Source organism: Amblyomma americanum, chromosome 11, assembly GCF_052857255.1.
Source record: "Amblyomma americanum isolate KBUSLIRL-KWMA chromosome 11, ASM5285725v1, whole genome shotgun sequence".
Classification (NCBI taxonomy): domain Eukaryota; kingdom Metazoa; phylum Arthropoda; class Arachnida; order Ixodida; family Ixodidae; genus Amblyomma; species Amblyomma americanum.
Window position 1 is genome coordinate 33,879,245 of NC_135507.1, and position 23,889 is coordinate 33,903,133.

The 23,889-nt window shown below is 47.4% G+C and overlaps 2 protein-coding genes across 5 annotated transcripts in view; one reads left to right on the forward strand and one right to left on the reverse strand.

Moving 5' to 3' along the window:
• The window catches only part of LOC144110506 (A disintegrin and metalloproteinase with thrombospondin motifs 18-like), a 156,778-nt gene extending 135,136 nt beyond the window's left edge, over positions 1–21,642 (forward strand). The window contains exons 14-25 of the mRNA XM_077643481.1: positions 571–637; positions 2,843–2,963; positions 3,552–3,703; positions 4,518–4,741; positions 6,191–6,245; positions 7,420–7,531; positions 9,790–9,944; positions 10,059–10,092; positions 11,984–12,217; positions 15,531–15,660; positions 17,445–17,687; positions 21,407–21,642. Coding sequence (XP_077499607.1) covers positions 571–637; positions 2,843–2,963; positions 3,552–3,703; positions 4,518–4,741; positions 6,191–6,245; positions 7,420–7,531; positions 9,790–9,944; positions 10,059–10,092; positions 11,984–12,217; positions 15,531–15,660; positions 17,445–17,673 — 1,513 coding nt within the window. The 3' untranslated portion in view covers positions 17,674–17,687; positions 21,407–21,642. The remainder of the gene's footprint in view (positions 1–570; positions 638–2,842; positions 2,964–3,551; positions 3,704–4,517; positions 4,742–6,190; positions 6,246–7,419; positions 7,532–9,789; positions 9,945–10,058; positions 10,093–11,983; positions 12,218–15,530; positions 15,661–17,444; positions 17,688–21,406) is intronic.
• An 871-nt stretch (positions 21,643–22,513) lies between these two features.
• Positions 22,514–23,889, reverse strand: part of Zir (dedicator of cytokinesis) — a 56,569-nt gene continuing 55,193 nt past the window's right edge. For all 4 annotated transcript variants that reach the window (XM_077643479.1, XM_077643477.1, XM_077643478.1 and 1 more), the window contains one exon: positions 22,514–23,761. In XM_077643479.1, the coding sequence (XP_077499605.1) occupies positions 23,713–23,761 (49 nt within the window). In that variant the 3' untranslated portion in view covers positions 22,514–23,712. The remainder of the gene's footprint in view (positions 23,762–23,889) is intronic.

Consider the following 23,889-nt stretch of genomic DNA (forward strand, 5'->3'; position numbering starts at 1 on the left):
CTTTAACGCAGTGTACGCTGGCGCCAAAAACTTAGTTTAACACTGCAAACTAGAGAACTCAAAAGTCAATGTCGCAGTTTTCGCTATAGTAAGGTACAACTTACAGAAACTACAGTTGCTAACAAAGGGTCATGGCCCGCGGCGCCCTTTATTACTCCGCTGACCGGTTAAAACAGCAAACAAAATCAGTTTTTTGATGTTCGGCCATATCGAACAAGCCAGAGGAATTAAAATTCTTCAGGTTACAGTTTCGGTTGGCGGTTAGCTTTTCAAGTGACAAGAAAAGCTTTAGCACAAGGCTACTTTTTTGTCACGGATAATTCTGTGTGGCGGTCAATGCAGACTTAAGTTGTGTGACTATAGGCTACACCGTGCACGTATTATCCGCACATTCGAGCAGTACATCGGTCCCACGCATCACGTGTCTGCCCATGACGGTAAATATTTTTTGTTACGACACCGTGGATTAAATTATCTCCATTCTTCGCTGCTCGTAAGATGCTTCACCCTTGAACCTTGCACTGACCTCTGATCTTATCCGCATAACACCCATCAAACACCTCTCTGCAGCCCACAGAACGGTGGACGATTCTGCGACGGCTCCGACAAGAGGGTACAGATCTGCGATGCTACACAGGTGCGTTGTGTTGTAAACGGTGATATTTTACACCAATATCTTGTACACTGTAAACACATATACGCCTTTAAGGGAGTAAAAAGGGTGTAAGCTGTTCTCTAGCGCGCTAGAGTATAGCTTACACCCCTTTTACTCCTTTCTGTTAGTGTAGGAGCCGACCTTCTTTTAGTTAGGCTGCCCTAAGCGAACGCTGGAGTGAAAATAGAAGTCACTCTGTGTGCAGAAAGCGGGCCGGGAAACAAATTCTGTAAGTTTCTAGTCATAAAAATTCTAAACTGGAACTTTTAAACTAAACTCAATCTGTAAAGTGCAAGGCACGTGGGCTGCTCTAGTTACTTGCCTTGATCCTGAAGTATGGTACGTGACTCAATCCTCGATTTACTTTCGAGGAACGGAGCTGCCGCTCAGTGGTTAGGGCGCTCGGCTACTGATCCGGAGTTCCCGGGTTCGAACCCGACCGCGGCGGCTGCGTTTTTATGAAGGAAAAACGGTAAGGCGCCCGTGTGCTGTGCGATGTCAGTGCACGTTAAAGATCCCCAGGTGGTCGAAATTATTCCGGAGCCCTCCACTACGGCGCCTCTTCCATTCCTCTTTCGCTCCCTCCTTTATCCCTTCCCTTACGGCGCGGTTCAGGTGTCCAACGATATATGAGACAGATACTGCGCCATTTCCTTTCCCCAAAAACCAACTATTATTATTATTATTAGCTGGTTGTCCTCTTGATATGCTAGCTCAAGTTTTATTAATATACCTCAATCACACAAAGTTTAAAACGATATCAAAGATAAAATGTTCTGAAGTGCACTACTGTATTGGGACCCTTATAAGAAACTAAATGTAATTAGCCAACCGCATGCATTTTAAAACAAATCAGGCGAAGTAAAATTTATTCGCCAGTGAAGCTTTCTGCTCCCTATACATAACGGCGAAACTGTGCAAAAAGACGCGGACAACAGGAAGTATAGAGGGCGCCAGTGTCTTTTCTGTCGTCCGCGTTTTTTCACGCAGTTTTTCTATGACGTATAGTGTTCAGCAACTCGTTAATCTTCTTCACTTCATTATACTGTACTTCCTGCTCCGTGCACATTTCCACAAAGTATTTTTCCTTATTTAGATACGCACAAATTTAGCCTGCTAATTTTATTTATTTAATTAAACACTTCACGGGTAAGGGCAAAAAAAATCCTCTTACGTTGATCACCTGACATCAGGCGTGACTGGTCTGAAACACATTTGTTTCGGTACTGTGTCCCGCCCAAGCAAGGGTATAGGCTGGGTAAGCAAACCAGACATCCAGCCTTTTTCGAGGTCGCCCACGGAAGCGATCTCCGCAACGTCCTCGCCGCAAACCTTCAATGTTCAAATAAACGCCGGGGTGCCGTTCTTAGCCTCGCCCACCCCGCCTCACGAGGCGAACTAGACAGAGAGAAACGTGTTATTTAGAGACCGCCGAAACCCGGTCAGATCTTCACTAACTGCTGGTTTCAAGGTAGTCTCGTTTTAGCGCACGGGGTCGCTATGGTTATACTCACGACCACAACAGTCTCAAGGGTTTGGGTTTAGCTATAAGGCGACCCACTCGGCCCAGAGAAAATGACGAGGTGGATGTGCGTTTACGTTATAAATCGGACTGAAATGATTTTAAATCAATGCTTAACCGAACACAGACTTTAGAAAATAAAATCGGCCCACGAGGCCTTTTCTTATCTCTTACACCCTCATGTCGTCGAGTACATGAAATAAACGAAACGAAATAAATAAAATTATTGTATTTTCATGTGGCGGCTACACTCTAAACAGAAGGGAGTAAAAAAGGGCGTAAGCTGTTCTCTAGCGCACTCACTTTTATAAAAAGTGCAGTAGAGACAGCTTACTCCCTTTTTAGTATCATATAGGCGTATTCGTGCTTAGAGTGTACTACGCACCTCGCACAGTGGAGGGTTCTGAATGTCGACCATCTGGGGTTCCTTAACGCGCACATAACTATCTCGGCACAAGGGTGACTTCATATTTCGCCTTCTGCAACCCTAGAACTATGGGAACCATATATGGGAACAGCTGTGTGATAGTGGCGAGCGCACGTGACAAGTATACTGATCGCCTGAGCTAAGCGGGGCTCCAATCATAGCTTTGGCGTATGTTTTTCGTTTATTACAGCCATTTGCTCATTCTCTTCCATTGTTTCTCTTTTCTCGAACCGCGCAGCTATGCACGGCGTCCAAGAACCAACGCCTGCTGGACGAATTCGTGCTGAGCATCTGTCGCCAGGCGGCAGCACGAGACAAGGCCATCGAACCGTATGGGACGCAGTTCCCCAGCAGAGACTGTGAGTACGCGGTGCGCTGTTGACCGTCCTGTCAATGAATGGCGACGCACACAACAGCCGTACTACCATACGTAAACTATGCAATAATTTGAGGAGGCAAAGCAAGACATTTTAGGGGATTAAAAGGCAAAGCCGTACATTTACTGCCGCAGGTATTTTCTCAAGTTGTTGAGGGCGTCGCCACAGTGAAACCCAGATGTGGTGCTATACGCATCAACGCAACTGCATTTGACTGCTGAAGTCACGCTCGATAGCTCAGGAAGCGTGGGTGAGGGAACAAACGCGGGTTAATGACATCCTCGTCGAAATCAAGAGGAAGAAATGGGCTTGGGCAGGGCGTGTAATCTGAATGGCAAGATAACCGCTGGTCATTAAGGAGTACCGGAGTAGATTCCAAGAGAAGGCAAGCGTAGCAGGGCCGGCAGAAGGTTAGGTGGGCGAATGAGATTAAGAAGTTTGCGGGTATACGATGACTGCAGCTGGCACAGGACAGGGTTAATTGGATAGACATGGGAGAGGCCCCTGCCCTGCAGTGGGCGTAGTCAGGCTGATGATGATGGTCCTTCTCCTCTCTATTCCTACACCCAGACACGCACTCGTGCTACGTGTGGTGTCGCAAGCGTGGCGGCGGCTACATGACCCACGGCTGGCGCATCCCCGACGGCACGCCCTGCTGGAGCCTCAGCCAGCGGAGGCAGGCCAGGAACACCAACCGCTACTGCGTCGACGGGGAGTGCCAGGTACGAGGGCGACAGAACACCCACAACGGATGAAAGACTCTCGGCGGGAATTGTCATGTGGCCGGGCATGTATAGCAAGAGCACAACGTCGCTGCTGAAGTCACCCGACACCTAAAACCACAGCCTTATTCGAGGTTCTTCATTGTGCCGCGGTTGTCGTTCGCCCGGCGGCACATGTTTCGTGATTGAAAACTAACTGATGTCATCTCTTCGCAATTAAGCGACCAGGTTAGGCTTAGTAGGATGGAAAGTTGGGCTAGTTAGGCTTAGGTCATGCGGCCGGGAGCTGCCACTCGATAGACCCGACAAGCATTTCCTAGGCCCACATAGCTGTATCACGTGACCACGAACGGCACATTCTCATTGGCCAAAGGGTAGCGTTAGTGTGCGACCACGTGATGCTGAAGCAGTGTCGCCATCAAGTTTCCTGTTATGACACACATACTCCAATTACTCTTATTACTGCAGGAAAGGGAAAGGGGCAGTACAGCAGTCGCTGTGTAGATTTAGCCTTTGGATAGAAGAAACAAAAATTATTGTGCGACTGTAAAAGGAATGAAAAATAAAGTGTCCAAGTGTCCCTGCCCGTGCCACTAAGTATAACGGGCTCTGGATAGAAGAGACAAAAATTATTGTGGGACAATAAAAAGAACGAAAGATAGCCCGTGCCACTAAGTATAACGGGCTTAAGGATAGAAGAGACAGTGGGAGCTTTTCTAAGACTTAAGCGACTGCTGCCACACTTTCCTGGAGAACACACCCACTAATAGTGTCTGGCGACGGCGAGTGATTTCGGCGACTGCGCGGCCCGCAGGCGTTCGACTGCTATGGCCGCAGCACGGAGGACGACTCGGCCGAGGGCGCCTGCCCCGTGCGCCAGTCGCCCCTGATGGCGGCCTCTTCGCCGTCGGCCAGCAGCCCTCGCGGCGCCGCCCCGCACTCGGGGTGGGGACCCTGGCACGCGGTCAGCGAGTGCCGACACTCGTGCCTCGCCGGCGGCTCGGGCTTCCAGCTCGTGGCCCGCGAGTGCAACGCCATGTGAGTGCACTACTTCCCCGCTAAGAGCTGCATGCAGTAGAGGCTGTCTGTTGGAAAACGAAGATTAAAGTCCCATGATGGGACTTTGGAGAAGAAAAGAAGCTACAGGACTTCTTGCGATCGCTCTTTCTTCTTCGCCATATTTGTCGGCGTATGTTAATTGAGACACTCTTCCTAGCTAATGTAAATCCAAAAGAGCTTAAAATGCATTTTGTTAATATATAGCGTGTATGTGTGTGCTTCTGTAAACTTCTATAGTACCACATATAAATTCTCAATGTTTCATTGTTTTCTTTTCCCCCTTGCCGTTTTTGTAATAGTATTTACGCCTGCTTTGGATTTGCAAAGATACTCCTGGTATCTGTCGACTATTTGATTATGCTGGTTCTTTATTTTCAAACTCTCTGTATAGTTTAATTAGGTTTATGTGCGTTTTGTCGCTGTGTGCCAATTGGAGGTTCATGGGCCCCTGTCAAGTTCTTGCTAACAGCTTTTAGTCCATGAACCTCTCCAGGATGTACCTTTTCGTTCTGGAAAAATAATGAATTAATTCTCTTCACCGCGCCTCTGTTCCGCCCTATCGACGAAAGCCTGACGGTGGCGCAGTCTACATCGCACCCATAAAAGAGAGTTTTCGCCATGCGGAGAAGTATTAGTATAGACGTAGGTATACCGGAATACCTGATGCGTGCGCTGCACGCATTCGGTCACCCAGTTAAGCCTACACGCCAACACGCCTCCGCACTCCCCAGTGTATCTTTCGTTACTGCGGTGTACAGCTGGGAACAAAAAAAAGGGCCACACATCTGGTTAAACATACGGAAAATACTCAGGGTGTTACTTCCGAAATTTAGAGGACCCACGAAACTCATGCCATTAAATTAGAAAGCGTTCGGTGGAACCTTTCGCATGGTGTATACGCTCACATTTGCGGATATGTTATGACATGGTCGTTGCTGTAGTTGTATTGTAGCCCGGCGCTTTTTTTTCTGCGGATGGAACACAGATGTATAGGGTACGAGCCTTAAAATACATTCCGCGTTAAAACGTTTGTTCTCCCACAGTCCTTCGGGAAACTTGATAACGTCATAATGTTGCTGCCCGCCTTATAAAAATAGTCCATAGACAGTCTTTAGACTTCTCATAAACTCTGTTGCCTTCCTATAGATATTTGTTTTTGTCTATTCAGTCTATAGACAAAAGTCTATTAAAAGTGTATGACCGTAATCTATAGACTGTGTATAGGATTTGTATTGCCTATAGACTGTTCTATAGGGTTCGTCTATGGACTTTATAGATAGAAGTCTATGGACAGTGTATAGACTGTCTAAAGAAGTTTTTTAAGCCACCCCCCCCCCGCACACACACACACACACACACACACACACACACACACTGACTTCCCTGCTTGAGGCCAGGACAGTCACATTGCTTGCGTTCTCGTTTTAGATCGCGGTGCACGGGCAAAAAGGAAACTTACAAGCTGTGCGATTCCACAAGAAAGGTGAGTGTTCCAGAAACACTTCCAAAGCGTAATGGCGCTTGCAAGAATGCATGCTGGCGCTATTTCAAGTGCCACTGATAAGACGGGTTAGAGATTGGTTGTAATGCGTGCAGATGTTATGCTTTCAACGCGTTGTCATTCGCAGTCCTGTTATTCATGGCAGCCAATAACGTTAATTAAGACACTTAACTGTTGCTCGAGCGTTACAGCGAAACGGCGAGGGTTGGATATAGGCAGGAAGGTCATCTATGCACACCAAAACATCGCATTGATCAAGCACTTGTCGGGAACACGTAAAAAGTCGCAGTAAAATTTGGCTCGACATTTTCGACTGGACGTACTTTTCTGAAAAGCTGAGCACTGCAGCAAAGTGGCTCCTGCACAGGACATCAACTTGTTTATATTCGGAGCGAACGTGCGCATCGACGGCGCTTTGGAGGGAAGTGATCCGAGCAGTCGCGGAGAACATAAACTATACAGAAGCGTAATAAGGTTACCGTGTTCCTTTCAATAAATCCAGCTTCCCTTTTCGCGCGACCCAAAAGACGCGGGTTCGATCCCGACCGTGGCGGTCGCATTTTGATAGCTAGAGGCGAAGTGCTAAAGGCCCGTGTACTGTGCGATGTCAGTGCACGTTAAGCCCCAGGCGGTCAAAAATATTTGGAGCCCTTCACTACGGCGTCCCTCATAGCCTGAGTCGCTTTGGGACGTTAAACCCCCATAAACCAAACCAAACCAATCTTATACTTGCCTTTAATTTCCTTACCCACTCAACCTTCCTTGAACTTTGCTACTTCCGCCTATTACTGGCATCGACAAGCTGTTTTTGCAGCGTTCTTACCAAGGCGGCCATCAAAAAATTCACAAGGACACCTAATTACGTTATTTGTTGGCTGTGCGATAGCAACAGAAGCGTTTGATGCCTTTACCAGAATTTACGTCATTGTCTGTCTCGTGACGTCACTTCTCTCCATCCAATCAGCGAATTTTATGAGCGACGGCAAATTTTTTTTCTCCTATGAGGCTTCTAATGATATCGGATGAATATTGTATGCGTCGAAATGCAAGCTATGATTTTAATTTTTACCTAACGCGACCCAAATTTTTTTCTTTCAAAACCATACGGTCACCGCATCCTCAATGACGCCTTTTCCGCACCACTTCTGTGGCGCAGTGTCGGGGCATGGTGACCGCCGACCAGTACGCGACCAAGGTGTGCGAGAAGTACAGGCGCAAGTACTCCAGTCTGCTCAGCGGACGGGGGAGACAACTGCCAGTGCAGCCGGGTAAGGAGGCCACGCTGCCGTCACCAGGAGAACTTGTTGTGTGGAGTGGGTGCTGAGTCTACGGCAAAGCGCGAAAAATAGCCTGCTTTCCCGACATGAAATTTACATTAGCACGTACAGGGTGTGGCACACTCGGAGATATCAGAATCAGTGCCTCTCTCGGCCGAACCGATCGATTGTCAGCTCTCAAACGTCACACAGAGATGACATTTGGCGGTGCGTTTTGCTTTACTGTACGTCTGTGTGTATTTTCATCGCTTTCAGCGTGAGTGAATCGAAAATACGTGTCACATGCGGAAATTGCGAAGCCATAAAAGCGTTTTGCTGTGGCGCCACCTGTCGCTGTTCATAGAAGGCAAGACTTCCTCGCTTTGTCAGTCGTGGTTGGAAGTTAGCCCCCCTATCCACAGGTGGTGCAGCTGATACAAGTATTTTGGTAACTTAATTTTTCGGCCCAGTGGCTTCGCAGGCGTATGCACTGCAGATTTATTCAAGCTGGGAGCGGTAAGCAGCCTACTAGACGTCTGTAGTAAACAAAAGCTGGTGCTAATTTTCTGCCTCTATGAAGTTTCCACGCGAATAAACTTAGGGCTATATCTCGGAAGCAATTACACCTGCGGCCATGAGCGACACTTAAGTCTGATTTTGCTCTCCTTTCACTTATCAGAATTTAGGCAGCGTACAGATCTTGAAGTGTAAATTCACGCAGCGCTGTTTCCGAACGCATTAACAGTCAAGCTGCACGCAGAAGTTAAAATCGTTCTGGTTTCGTCGGCTCGTTGTGACCATATATAGGCAACACAATTTTGTCGTCCTGTCGTTACTACATATTTTTCTGGAGTATTGCGAAGTTGTCTGATGTAGCGACAGAACCTACTCCGTCGTTACGATAGGGGAGCTCACAATACTACAGAAAATCATGTTGTTACCATAGGATGTTCCGTTGTCAGGTCCCAGAATACTAAACAAAAATCTGTTGGGACAACAGAAAATATTCTGTCGTGTTTTTCGATAGGGAAATGACTTTAAAAGCTTCAAAGGGGCTTTGAAAGATGCTCTCAATAAAGTTTCGGTATGCCTGGGATGTTAAAGGATGCTGCTTCACGAATATCCTCTAGCAAGAATTTTTTAATGCGTTTGTTATAAACTGAGTTATCTATCTGTAGCCAAAATTCGAATTTCAGCGTTTTCGCGCGTTTCCCCCTTCTCTCGTCACTTTTTGCGCGCTGAAAGGTCGGCGTTCCTACGCCAGCCCCACCGACTCAGCCTCACCGCCGGCTGGCTATGCACGCGGGAATTATCCACGGGGGCGGAGCTTTCTGACCTGCCGGAGCGACGCGCCTGACTGGCCGCGGCCATGGCAGCTGCGTGACGTCTGAAAGAATCCGACCAATAGCTATCTCTTAACCGACATACGCAGGAACATGGAACGGAGGAGGGCACGAGTATGAAAAAGTCGCCGGAAAGTGGAGGGCTCCGGAATAATTTCGACCACTTGGGGATCTTTAACGTGCACTGACATCGCACAGCATAAGGCGCCCGTGTACTATGCGATGTCAGTGCACGTTATAGATCCCCAGGTGGTCGAAATTATTCCGGAGCCCACCACTACGGCACCTCTTTCGTCCTTTCTTCTTTCACTCCCTCCTTTATCCCTTCCCTTACGTCGCGGTTCAGGTGTCCGCCGATATATGAGACAGATATACTGCGCCATTTCCGTTCCCCAAAAACCAATTAAAAAATTTAAAAAAGCTCTCCAACTTGTGCGCGTGATTGTGGGTTCTGTGCTGCGCGTGGAAATGTACTAATTGGCTCAGATGTTCATGACAACACAATGTAGTGATTGAGCGGGTTCATGTGCTTTCCTCAGAAGGTGTTTCAGGGCCCCTTTAACTCTTGGGCTAGTTGGAAATGTGCAGTTATGTTCATATCTTCAGTGTAAAAAGGACGAGGGCGACATCGAAACGACGAACACGGAACGAACACAATGGACAGACACAACTGTTTTTTTTCACTTCTAAGCTGTACATCTAGAGGAGGAAAACACGAAGGGGGGATTATGGCAAATGACTGGCATCGCGTGCCTGGTAGTAAAATCACCAATGGCCCTCCTGAATTAATCTCTATTTCGTACAACAACGAAAGGTTCATTGGAAGATCCTCTGTACCGTATTTTCAGTGCTGCACGATGTCTGCGAACTGTAGATGCGTTCCTAACATCGCGTCCTCCCCAAATTTACTCATCACTACGCGCGCAGGCAACCCTCACGTGTCGTGCGTGGTGGCCTGCCAGGACCGTGTGTGGAAGGAAACCCACTACCAGATGGACGTGTTCGAAGAGGGTCGCTTCCCCTTCGGCACCGACTGCAGCGGTGGGCGGGGCCGGGCCTTCTGCGTCAGCGGTCGCTGCCAGGTACGCATACGCGCGATAATGATGCGATGGCTCATGGACACACCTTCCGCACTTCTCGCCTTTGAACCCGCACCAGCTAAAGTGCCTCTTTTTCCTTTTTTTCTTTTACTCCAGAAATTCTCGGACGAAGGAACTCCTCTTGACGAAGGTAAGACTGCTGCTCTATGGGCCTTCTTAGGTGTCAGAGTAGAGTTCACTATAGTCGGATACAATTAAGTCTGTAGTGAAGCTTCGCCCACATTGAGACCACCGCAGACAATTCCTCCACGCAAAGAAATTAGTCCGTTGTTGATACTTTTCTCGCTATAGGAACAAGAAGCTAATCACAAGGAAAAAATTATAAACTCTTGAATTTTTATACGTGGCTTGTTAAATGAAGTCAAACATTAAAAACTGATTTTGTTTGCTGTTGTGATTGGCTAGCGGAGTAATACAGGACACCGCGAACATTGGCACAGTGTTACCGACTGCTGTTTTTTTAAGTTGTATCCTTCAAGTCAGATTCTATATATAGTGTCCCCTGTGAAGATGAGGCTGGCAACAAATGCCGCAGAACCAAATATAGAAGAAAAAGCTGAAAGTCAAGTATACTGTAATGACCGCAGCCGCGAAGGGACTCAATTTTGTCTCTCTAGTGAACGAGTCAGGGGCGCCTTCACGGCACACGAAGGTCGCCTGAAGGTCGTGAATTCAGCTCGCCTTTGTTTTCGAGAGAAAACAGAAAGGCGACGGTCCAAGTTCCTGTTCGTGTTGCGCTAGGCATGGCGAAGAATGGTTTTCTTATGCCACTGCAAGGCACAGCGCACGCACCCTTAGATAACAGCAGGGTATAGTCGACGCGAATGAGCAGCTATTTTCGCCACTTGTCAATTGTGCCCGGCGCATGGTGAACAACTAGCAAACTAGCTGGAAACAACTTGTCCTTCCCTAATAGCAATAGCGGGAAGAGGCGAAAGAGAGAGCTTTCCCTACGACTCTGGAGCATCCCGATTCAAACCAAGTTCTCGGCGGTGACGTACAAAGTCAGCCAGGGCTGCCCTCAAATAACCTCCTGTAGCACCGGGAGGATCAACCTCTTCTATGGCAGATGTTGCGAATTCGTGTCATACCGAATGCCTCCCTCAGAAGCTAAGCCTAAACCTCTTTACTACAATCGTCGTGGGTGGACATCATCCTAAGAGAGTTGGAAACCGGGGAAAAATTAGTGGCGCCATAATTGCTGCCTGCTTGAACGAAGCACTACCAGCAGCTCCCGCGTGTAGCAGCTTACACCCGGCGGGAAGACGGTATACTCTAAGCTATTAACTGAAGGCTTGAAGGGCAGCCTTTTGACGGTTCCGCGGTCAAGTCTAATAAGTGCACCAAACAGGTGCATGCAGATGTAAACCGGTGTAGTTCAAACAAGCGGATACTGGTTTATAAGGAAGCTATTTAGGATCTAACAGGCGTGTAAAGGTTCCTATAGAGGGAGTCTGGCGGGAAACTAGTCCTGTACAGGTACTTATAGAAGCATTCTGGCAGGCTTACAGATATGCACAGGCTTCCCTGGAACCTCCCAAGTCATCGAAACTATAAACAGCAGAGAGGATGTGCACGCATACAAGGAAATCACACTATACTACAGACTAAATCAACAAATTTATCCTCCAGCCAACAGAGCGCTCAATAAGAAAGAGGAGGTTATGTGGAGGAAATTGCAGACGGGGGTTTTCCAAACCCAGTGCTCTACAGCAAGTCGCATCCTGAAGTCGTCAGATCACAGTGCAGAATTTGCGACGAGGCAGCAACTTTGGTCCACACGGTGTGGCCCTGTCCGACTAGGTACGATAGCTCACGCACTCTAGAATCCTGGGAGACTGCTCTGCAGCCCAGACCCTAACGTCCAGCAGGACATCATCAATCAAGCCCTTGCTGCTGCTGTGTCCCAAGGGATTCCGGCCGACGGCTAGGCCTGGAATGAAAAGTTCCGCGGAACTTTTTCAATTCTTTGTACAAGACGGCCCGCTTCGGTTTCTGACCACTCTGTGCTTGTCGTGCAGAGAGTGCGACCCCCAGGGCCCTGCAGAGGCGGCGTCGGCGGCGCAGGATCAAACGCAACGCGTCCACATTCGGCAAAGGGACTACGTTCGCGGCGGTCGAGGAAGGCGACGTCCGGTGGGGTGCCGCCGAGAAGCAGCGACCGCCTTCCTCGGTCCCGGAGACGAATCACACCGCGGAGCCTCCGCATCCGTGGAAGGTCCACATGTCGGACTGTTCTCTGCCTTGCGGAGGGGGTAAGTTGCACCACTGTAGTCGGATATTTTGCTCACAAGGAGATAACGTTTGCTTACAAATGTAGGCCGAGAAGTCGGCCTGGGCTGTGATAATCCTCTGGAGCACGAAAATAACCAAATGATCATGAAAGACTGACCAAAGACTGAAGCCTCCACTTGCCAACTGTGGCAGGGCGCACGTGGAATTTAAAGGGAGTTATCGCTCTTCCCCTTCCATAACATCGACTAGGACGAAACACCTCCTATATGACACACCGGTTATAAGGCAAACCGGCTATACCGAAGCCCCGCGGCAATAGCAACTTGATAAGGACACTTCAGTGACAGGTGATATTGATTGGGTTCCAGTGATGACATTGGTTTAGTGAAGTTACAAGTAGCGGTAGTGATCCCAGGCAGTGACCTGGCCCAACTGGGGGCCATGCCACCCCACTATGCCTCATTAATTCCAATTATTGGAATAAAGTTCATTCACTCACTCATTGGTCGTAGTGGTATAGTTCGTGCTCCACGCTGGAGAACAAGAGCACAAAGGAATAGATGGTAGAGGAGAATGCTCTCGCCTTTCCTCCACATCGATACCATTCATCGCCCATCAATTATTCCCAGACATGCGGTGACGGTCAAAATGTGCCGCAAGAGCTCGCTCTATGAGCGATGAGCACTGCGTTTCATCTGCATGCGACCAAGAAAGAAAAAAAAGCCACGCTCTTTCGTAACGAGACTCTCGACCCCTTCCCCCCCCCCCCTCCCAATTGCCCCTTCCCAGCCTCTTTTGCGCAAAAATTCATGTTTTGCATCTTGTGATGCTCGCATACAAATATAGCAAATCGAACTAAATGCCTCTTAGTTCAGAACTAAAAAGTGAAGGAGTCGGTTTGAATTTTTCCGCTTGCTCTCGTATGCTTTATCCACTGACAAAATTACTAACTAGACCAAGCTGCACCGCCACTAATACAGATAAGTGAGCCATCTAGAATTACAAACCCATGTCCCGTCCTTTCTCGTCTGTGTGCCGTTCTTAAATTTATCGCTACATCCACCTTCGATCTATCCATCAGCTTACCCCATAGTGTGTTTTACGTTAGTTATCAGAAACTAGTTATGCGAAGAAGCACAATAATAACTTGAGACAAAGGAATCACACATGCGGACGGGTAACTGAAAACATAATTGGACCGCTGCATGCATGTATTGTCTTTCACCACCGATGGATCGCCACTGTATGCCTTTTTATTTTCAGTAGCTTTTGAGCAGGGGTATGATCCCTTTGACCCCCTCCTCCTCTGAAGTCCGTACTGAAGCATAAATAATTTTGGACATGAGTGCAAACTACGCGTTTCCTTTTATATTGATCATGCCTGTGAGTGCAGTCTTGAGAGCTGAGGAGGTGAATGTCTTTTTTTAGGGTGTCTGTTTTGCAAATTCATCACCGTTCTTGCGAACTACTACATCACAACAACGGGTCAGTGGCAACTATGCTTTGAGGGAACGCGCAGCTATGTCAGTTGGGAATAAGTCGCCTATTCTGTTCGCAAAAATATAAACACTGCAAAGAGCCACCCATTAACTATACACCAGTCCAGTCAAGTTGCAAGCTGAGCTGTAATCAGAATATGAATTTTGAATACTAACCCGAGCACCATGCATTGGCCAATTCCCGACCGTCGGCTGGTCTGTGACTTTAGGCCGGCAGCCAACTTTATGGGCGTCATAGATGGTTAATTGCTTGAATGTGCTCAGTGGCGAGGACGAAACGAAACGACTGAACGTGGTTAGACGCCATGTTGCTTGGACCAAGGCTACTTTGCTCAGCTGTGACACGAAGCCAGCCTTCCTGCAAGAAGCTTTATATGTGAAGTTGGGCCGATATCGTGCCTATACGTTGAATGGAATACCCGAACACGTGACGCCCACTCTCCTCGCAAAGCCGTCTCAGCATATTAATACTCCTCTAAGCTTGGCCCCTCCTTTCTAGAGGTACATTTAGCGACTAGCATTTTATTTCCATCTCCGTCACCAGTACATCAAGAATGTTTGACTGTAACATGTGATCCGAAAGAACTTGATTCACGAGCTAGTTCTTTCACGATTTGCGAAGAGGCAGTGCGTGTGCAGTCCACGCACATTCCTAGTCTGTATGGCGCGTTGCAGACGATGGGCGACGTCGCTTGCATCTATGAACTCCGTCAGTACACCTATCGAAGCACGAAGTGTGAAAAATTGGCGGAACAGCTCGAGCGTCGTCGGTCCAACCTACTGCAGGATGCAATAAAGCGCGGCCCGCATAGAGCGTTTTTCCGGGCGAATCGTCGGCGTCGACGGCAGCGGAGCGTTTTTTTTTTTTTTGACGCCGGAGAGGACGTTTTTGCGAAATCGTCGGGTTCTGGCGGAACAGAAAAAAAACGCCGACGCTAGGAGAGGGCAGCGACAGAGGGCCAACGAGAACCGCAGCGGGCGTCACGTAATTCTGGACGGAGTGACGCCGGCCGAGAGAGACGCGCTCGCGACCATTCTGCGCGCGAGACAGCGGCTTCGCTTCCTGCGCATCTGTCTCTGATTTGAGTATGGATGGGGGCGCGCGCATCGCACAACTGGGCGGCAAAAAAAACGCCGCTCGGCTGCTGACCATGTGGGAGTGAATTCGTCGACGTGGGCGCACGACGCGATTTCGCGGGCAAAAAACGCTCCACGCGGGCCACGCTTAAGAGCGTTTCATTTAACGCTCCGTCCGAAATTCCACCGAGCACCGAATAAACGCGATCAAGCGCACATGAGACGCGGCGGACCACATCTTTTTTTTTTGCCAAACTCACGCAAATTGCGTGACAGAAAGTGCTTGATTAAACCTTTCGAACGGCATTCTTCAACCCGATTACATGATGGATGCGGCGATTACTCTTAGCGTAACGGTTTTTCACGAACGGAGCGTGAACATACGGTTTGCTAGCAAGGAAGTGCATTCAGCATTAAAAATAGGGAAAATACCCTCAACAGTATTTGAGGCACTGTTAAGCGTGATAGCAGGGTTAGAATGGCAATGCAATCTACAGCTGGCTACAGAAGTTTACGAAACAAGAAACCTACAAAAAAGCTACTCTTTGTCACTCGAAGCATGCAACCAATAACTGACGGATGTGCCCTGCGTAACCAGTTTTCCGTCGATGCCAGGCTGCAACTGGCGGCAGCTATTCAACTTCATCGTGGCTCGTGTTTCCCGAATTTTTTCGAGTACCTGCACATTATACGTGGTCATGAAACAAGTTTTTTCTTTATTTTTTCAGTGAGACATAACCTTCTTTCCATTTCGCAGGCATACACAACGTGACGGTCCAGTGTGAAGCGCCAGGGACGTACCCGAACGCAAGCCACTGCGGCCAGGGTCAGAGACCCGCACTCAAGACGGGGCCACTTGCCTGCAACACCGAGCCCTGCACCGGCAGGTCGGTTCCTGCTTATTTCAAGGCCGGCCTGGATGCTGTCCCACATTCTTCTAGACTTAACAGCCTCCTATACTAGAGTCAAAGGCCGCGCAACGCCTCGGATCTCGGAGCGAGAGTATACCATTGGAAGAAACATCAACAACGGCACCTTTTGCAGAAAAAAAAATGTAAATTGTGAGGTTTATCAGCTCGAAGCGACACATTGGCTATGGAGGCGCCGTAATGCACAGCTCCGGATTAATTCAGTAACACCTGGGGTTCTTAACACGCGCTGACATCGCACAGCATATGGGTGTTTTTGTAGTTTGCCTCCATCGAAATACGACTGCCGTGGATCGGACTGACGACCTTGGGATCAGAGGCCGAACGTGAAGCCACTGAGCCACCGCAGCAGACGGCATTTTTGGGGGATGAACCTATATATCAGAACATTGAGGACTCTAAAGTAAAGCCTAAACATTCCTACGTAGCGAAGTATCTAAATTCAGTTTATTTCATCAATCATGAGAGACTGGAATCGGCTACTGGTGAATAGTCAGCCTCTGCGACAAGAGTTTTATTCACCGTTTTCGTGATCACGTTAGCAAATATCGTTTCGTGTGTGTCATTTTTGTCTCGTAGATTTTCCTCGCCTATTTTTTTTTTGGCTACGTAAGCAGGTGATATGTTATTCAGACATACTGACCATATATCTTGATTTAATAAATACTCTCTAAACAAGCTGGCATGTAGTGCTACCGGACAGTTAACTCTCTTTACACCAATATGGGCGTATTCTTGTTTAGAGTGTATAGGGAAAACGGTTTGTTTATTGGTGCGAGAATCTGTCATTCTTTTAAAAGCACAAACAAAAAAATAGCTGCGGTTTAACTACTGCTGAACCTGGTTAGAGAGCGAAAGCTTTGGTGTATCGGACGAGTAGACGCGGCTTGGCGTCTGTAACGTTGAAGGCGTTCCGCACACTGGATAGGCAGTGCGCCCACGGCAGGTGGCAGTTAAATTAATGGTTGAACGCGAGAGTTTGGGCACCCAATGAATGCTACGGCCTATTGCTGCAGTGCCGCGCGTCTGTCACAACGTTGTCAACGCTACTGCATGCAACCATCTCTCTCTCCCCACCGCCACGTACCTCAAAGCGCGATTGAGGCATCGACTGTCCCAAGGAGCCAGTTATGCGCCCTTCCTTTCCTCAATACCATCGCAGTCTAGAACGTTAACGGCAACGCCAATGAACATAATGCTGACGGCCTATAGAAAGAGGAAAGCGCTTGGTTTCGGCGGCGATGGCTCAGTGACGTCATACTTGTCAAGCGGCTTCTCCTTGGCTCAAGGTCAAACTCGCGCACACGGCGAAAAAGTTACAGTGGGTAGAAGTCAAGCTTTCGCTTTAAAGCATTTGTAGTTTGTATCGTGCATGTATCGTGTATGCGCCGCGGTGGCTCAATAGTTAGGGCGCTCGGCTACTGATCCGGAGTTCCCGGGTTCGACCCAAACCGCGGCGGCTGCGTTTTTATGGAGGCGAAACGCTAAGGCGCCCGTGTGCTGTACGATGTCAGTGCACGTTTAATATCCCCAGGTGGCCGAAATTACTCCGGAGCCCTCCACTACGCCACCACTTTCTTCCTTTCTTTCACTCCCTCCTTCATCCCTTCCCTTACGGTGCGGTTCAGGTGTCCAGCGATATATGAGACAGATACTGCGCCATTTCCTTTCCCCCCAAACCAGTTATTATTATTATTATCGTGCATGATACACCAGGCATTACGGAGGTCTTCGCATTTCAGGTGGCACATGGAACCCTGGGGCACCTGCACGCATGGCAGCCTGCAGAGCCGGCTTGTGGTCTGCGTCGAACCGCTGGTGCCGTCGTCCCTCTTCTCGCTAGTCCCCGACGGCCACTGTGCGCCGCCTCGCCCGCCACGTCTCAGGAAGTGCGCGCCCCAGCCGACATCACTGCCGAGCGGCGCCAAAGACACGCCGCTGCCACCACGGTTACTGCCCGGCTCCACGTGACGCTCGTTGTACAGGTGCGTGTTTACGTCACGGAGGCAGGTGAAAAAGACTCCGAGGGATTGTGAAGGCCACTTTTAACGTGTTCTTGACGAACAATTAAGATGGAGAGAAAGACTGAAAGCGCCACTGGCCCACTGCACAACATATTGAAATAGACGCGACCAACACGATTGATGCGTCAGAGTATGTGCTAGCCTTAATAGATTTTGCACAGCGGAGCTAGACGTTCTAGCGTAGACGTATACCGGTTCACCGGACGCCGGCTGCGCATGCGCAGTGGCCCCGCCTGGCCGCACCCATGTCACCGCATGAGCGTAGCCGAGAGCCGGTGCCTGGTAAACCGACGTAGGTCTACAATGATACCGTCTCCGGTACGTGTTTTCATCCACACGTGCAAACAAATTTACCGTAATTTTGATGATTTGTGTACCTTGTTTGTAGGGGGGAAAACACCTTTTGCCATTCTTTCTTTTGCGTCGTCCTGTTGCACTAAAGCCTTAGTTTGGTGCTAAAAAATGTACCAATTGTTCTCGTTTGAATTTTACTCCTTGTCATGTCTTTTGCTATATATTATTGTTGCCTGCATTGCAATTTTTTCTGTCGGAACTCTCACTAGCGTTTGATCATTGCTCTGGAAATTCTTGTAATTTGGAATGCTACAATGAGAATAAAATATGATTATGATAATCTAATAGCATAGCAAAGATGTACTAGCATAGACGTATACTGGTTTACCAGATGCCTCCTACGCATTCGCAGTAGCATGGGTGGACCAGGCGGAGCCACTGCGCATGCGGCGTCTGGCAAACCGGTACACATCTAGGCTAATATGTCGCCGGTATGCTAAAAACGTCTAGCCCCTCTAATGTTTTTAGTACTGGACGGAGCAGCCGATACGCCAATTAAGGGTTCAGACCGTGCGAGCAAGTGGTGCGACATTCCACCAATCACAGTGAGACACACCGCAGCCTTTCTCCCACTTGTTTAACTGCCATGGCCTCCACCACTGTTTTGGAAGTCGTCATATTTGCGAGGGTATGTAGCGCGTGCGGCAGAAATAGACTACACGAGAAGTGACACAATTTGGGGAACATCTAGCGGATAGAGCTCTTTTTGGGGCTATGTCCGGTTTCACAATGCACATTTATTGTGGCATTTTGAAGAAGATAGCTCCGAAATGACGAAGCATACCTTGTCACACTCTTCATAAAAGCACTCGCCATGTGTTACCGAATGGCCACTTCCATGAGTGCTCCGACAAACGAGAAATATAATTGGGTCAGTCTTGCTTACATGTGTTTCTATGGGTCGTGCAACCGCGTCACATCCACCAGTGGCGGGCGTCTACCATGCGCACGTTTCGTGGTTTTTTAAAGATACATCGCCTCCAAAATGACGCTTTACTTACAGAATCTGTTCTAGGATGAACTTGGTTGTTCTTCATGAAGTGACAAATTCACAGGTGCTCTGTGAAATAAGAAAACCGCTTTGAAAACTTTTGCTTCCATGTATACCTACGGATGCTAAGAGTCCTGCTGCGGCAAACTCCACGTCTGTAAGTTCGGTGTTGTTCTACAGTTTCAGATTCCGCCGCAACAAGCTACCCGAGGTTATCGGGAGCTTGCTCTCGCGCAGTCTACCGCTCGACCGAAAAAGGGATCGTCAGAGCGAGTAAATCGCCCTTATAAAAAATGGTCTATACACTTCTTATAGACTCTATTACCTTCCTATATTTATGTCTATTTATAGTCTATAGACAAGTCTACTAAAAGTGTATGGCCATAAATCAATATATTGTCTGTAGGATTTGTATTGCCTCTGTTCTCTAAGGTTTGTGTATAGTCTATAGACTTTATATATTGAAGTCTACATCGTGTCTAAAAATAATTATGTAAGGGTAAGGGCGGGCAAACGGCGTGCAGTTCGAATTTTGATTAGCGAAGCACATTCACACATGAACAAATTTTTTTTTTAATGCATAGAGCTCTACGCACTCTGCAGGGCACGGGCATCAGCACTGTGCCCACACTAATCGCAGTGCCCAGAGCTCGGCCGTAGCTACATCCGCAAATAGACTGGTTCCGCGGTCCCCAATTTCGGATCGTCATTTGCACTAATTAAAGTAACAAAATTGCACATATTGCTCGCCATTTTCTCATGATTCCTGGCATGTCTCTGAACAACGACAGCTGTCGCGAGCCAAGGATCACGTCAGCGGTCACATGACACTACGCATCCACTGGTATTGTGCAGCTGTGCGGCAACAAATAAAAGCCATAGCCAGCCAAGATCCGAAACAAACTACACCGAAGCTTTTAGCGCTACGTTTCCTGCGGGGCGCGTCTACAGCAGACGATGGCGTCAAGAAATTATGGTGCAGCAGTTCCACCTCTACATCTTATTTGAACCAAATTGGACAAAATATCAAATTATTTAGAAGAATTGGAAAACATGTCAAGCAACCTTCCTCCCAGCAACTCCTTGCAAGTAAGCGGAGGACGTCCTCTGTGCCTTGTATTAATGGGAGATCGAGAACCCAATCGTATTATTCTCAGTAAAAATTCTCTGGCTCTTTCTGCATATGTAAACGCTTGTCCAGCAGCAAAAAGACGCCTTTATGGTTAAGAAAACTAAGCGTAAACATATTCCCGGTCACTTGATTCAAACTCGTGACATCTACACCGAGGAGTATAGTTGCTGCCATTTTGAAATGCATGGCGTAAAAAAAAAGTAAAATGGGCAGTAAACTGTTTTCTAGCACACTCCCTTTTAAGTTCGGGGTATGCTGCCCAAGCACCGGAGTGGATTCGATCACGAAATATATAGAATGTGTACACATAGCAACAGAGATATATTCCCACTTCAAAGCATAGCAACTCGATTCAAACCGTGGCATCTTCACCGAGGACGACTAGTTGCTGTCGTTTTGAAGTGCATGGCATAAAAAAAGAAAGTGAAAGGGGAGTAAACAGTTTTTCAGCGCACTCTCCTTTAAGGTCAGGGTATGCTGCCCAAGTACCGGAGCAGATTTCGATCTCTAAATATACGGAATGCTTACTCTTAGCAATGGAGGTACATTCCCACTTCAAAGCATAGCAACTTGATTCTGTTAGCAGTGGGAGGAAGCTTTTAAACGTGGCACAAGAGATCTTGAGGTTGGCAAACAGAGGTGGTTGAAACTTCTGCAAAAATTTTCATAACTGCCAGAACTTCGAGTGTTTTGATGGCGGAATTTATTTCTGTTGTGATGGAACAGCGCAGGATGACGAGGTAGAACAGGAGACAGGCGCTTGGCCAAGAATTTTTGCGGGAGATTGATATAAGCTATTTCGGCTTTTCTTACCTTACCTTTGGTGAAGAAAACCATTGCAGTGAGGTGCCAGAATACTTTGAATAGATAAGTTTCTTCACAGCACTTTGGATGTACTTACAGGACATAGCAGCCTGCCTGGGCTATGCTCAGCACATATTGTGTTCGCAGGGAAATCCCAAATATGCAGTAGATTTCAAGAAAGGAAATACCATGCATGTTCACCTTAGTGTACCCATAGGTTGAACAAGAAAGCTACACAGCTTTCTCAAAGCCTCCATATCTGAACAAAAATTCGTCCTGGTCCAGGACATGAAGCCGGGACACCAGCTTGTCAGACTAGCCCTGTTGACCAGGATGACTTATCAGTTCCACGTGGTAGTGAGGTTAATATATCTAATAAGCTTTTTGCCCTCTCCCCAGGTGAACCTGCCATGATTTCCTGAAATCTTCGCGCACCGGGCCGCTGTGCGGCCCGTCGAGCTACAAGTGTGGCCTCCTCTGGAAGACATCTGTGCGCCACGTTTGGAAGTCCTGCGAGAGATTAGTCTCGCCCGCAGCACGTTATAACTTATTTGTTGCCGCATTTTTTTAGTGTTGTCACAATAAAACACATTGCCATGTTCAAGGCTGCTCCCTTTGATGGGCAGCTGATGAAATCTTCTGTGCTTGACAGTTACTTCGTGAACACAGAAAACTTATGAACAGCGGACAAATACTTCTGACGTGATCAGGACTTTGAATCTAATAGCCACTGCTCGAAATTACAAATTTAAATGTTTCCAAGTATACTTAATACACAAATATTTGTTTTTTAAATTGTTTTCAAATCACATGCAGCTTATTCCTTGAACAATAATCATATTTCTCTTGCCGTAAACAGTAGAAATAAAAGCTTGCAATACAAAAGCCTACATATTACATTCATAACTAACATGAAATATACTCCCCCTGCAATGACTTCTGGCCTTAGCCATCAATCAGCTCGTGTCTACGCAATGTGGCAACTCAGACCAGAAAAAATCAATATGACAAACAGATAGCTGCCAAAGCTCAGCTTTGTGGCAGATAATGTATAAGTACAGATGAGACTGGACACTGAATGAGCCCACTGCCTATCAGGCAGAGAGAGGTCTTTTAGATTTGGTGCTATTACCACTTCACCAGGATTTCACTCGGCTTGTAAAAATATTCTGGCACTATGTTAGAAAAATTTTCGGCATCATAAACCTGTCATTTGGCTTTATGATGTTTTCTTCACAAAAAGGCTGTTTTGGTAAAGCCTGTACATGTGAAACCACTGAAGCACACCTTTGAGATTTACAGCCTGTTCGAGAAGCATAAAATCTATTTTGATTTGTTTCTTGAAGGCACTTTTTTTTTTTTTCAGAACACCTATATCAATGACTAAATTGAAAAATTTCGCTATTCACACACTTACTTTGCAACTGCGATCGTCAATAAGGCATGTTTCAGCAGAGAAAACAAAGTGTTCACAAAAGCAAAGGAATGCACACGTACAATTCACTTAATTTCGCACCTTTTATGTACTGCAATAAGAATCAATGGCCGCAATAAAACAGACATTCCAAGAAAAAGCTTTGTACAATGTACCCGAACATAAAATGAGAGCTTAAAGCTTAGCAACATGTGAAGGCAAAAGTCAGACTGACTCAAAGCACCGACACAAATGTACACGCATGTCAGAGAGGTTCACGGCAGGCTTCTGGAGAGTTTTTCCCTCGAGTGGGTCCTTCCATTGATTCAAAGGACATTTACTTCACCGCATTCTCATCAGAAACTAAATTCCCTCATTCATGCACCAAGCCGAAATGTCACTGCTCTTAAGAAATGGCACGCAAAACAAAGCATTTAAAAAACTGTCGACATCAGCTCGGCATCAGTCATAAGCACCAGGATTCAGTAAAATGAGAACAAGTGGACGTCCCTGACGTATATGTTGTGCGGGAAAAAACTAGACCGCTTAAGTCCCATCCGATGACCCTCAGGTCATGGCAGTGGTTTACACTACATTCTACCGGCACTTTCTATTTTTGTGCACACTAACTTCCTCTTAAGTGGCCCACACACAGTTGGACTGCTAACTAAAGCAAAGCTAAAAATGAGAAGTGCAAAATAATTTAATAAATGGTACAGGGGGGGCAGTGACTGCCAGAGTAAAAATGACTTGAGCATTGAGACATCCTATAAGAGGCATTAAAAAAAGCTAAGAGACCTTCAGGTAAAGTAGTATGCCGAACCATGAGCAACTTAAAAAAAAATACTACACAGAGTGAATGGTATATAAATGCACTTGAACATATGCTAAAAAATGAACCACCGCTTGCTATGGGACTCCAATGGACACCCCTTTGTTCATACTGTACATCACAGGAAAGCACTGCGTCAGGGCAGCAGCAAGCGTTAACGTGTTGCACGTTTCTCTCACAGATGACAAACTTCCCGACACACATGACAGACGACACATCTTCACACAAAACCTTTGTAGAAGGAACAACACATGTCAGCACAACAGCACAAACTCCGCACAACACAAATACTTGCAAAATAATACTTACTCAGGGCGAGCTAAAAATATGGCCTTTTCTCCCCTAAACTGCTTTGGCTAAATGCTAGTAGCGCTTAAAAAAATTAAAAAAGGGAGGGATACACCCTCGCTGCTGTTACGTGCCACTTGTTTGTAAATACCGTTTACACGCGGCGCTACCTCAGGGCTCCTGCAATTGTTGACGTAGCAAACTGCCTTTTGCGGTACACCTGGAATGACAAGAAATTCGTCTTCAAAGCATGATGTCTTCAAGCTGTGCACTAAGGTACTGCAAGCACAACTGCGCATTTACCAGCGATCACAAAGACGGTGACGGCAACCAATGCCTTGGCTAGAG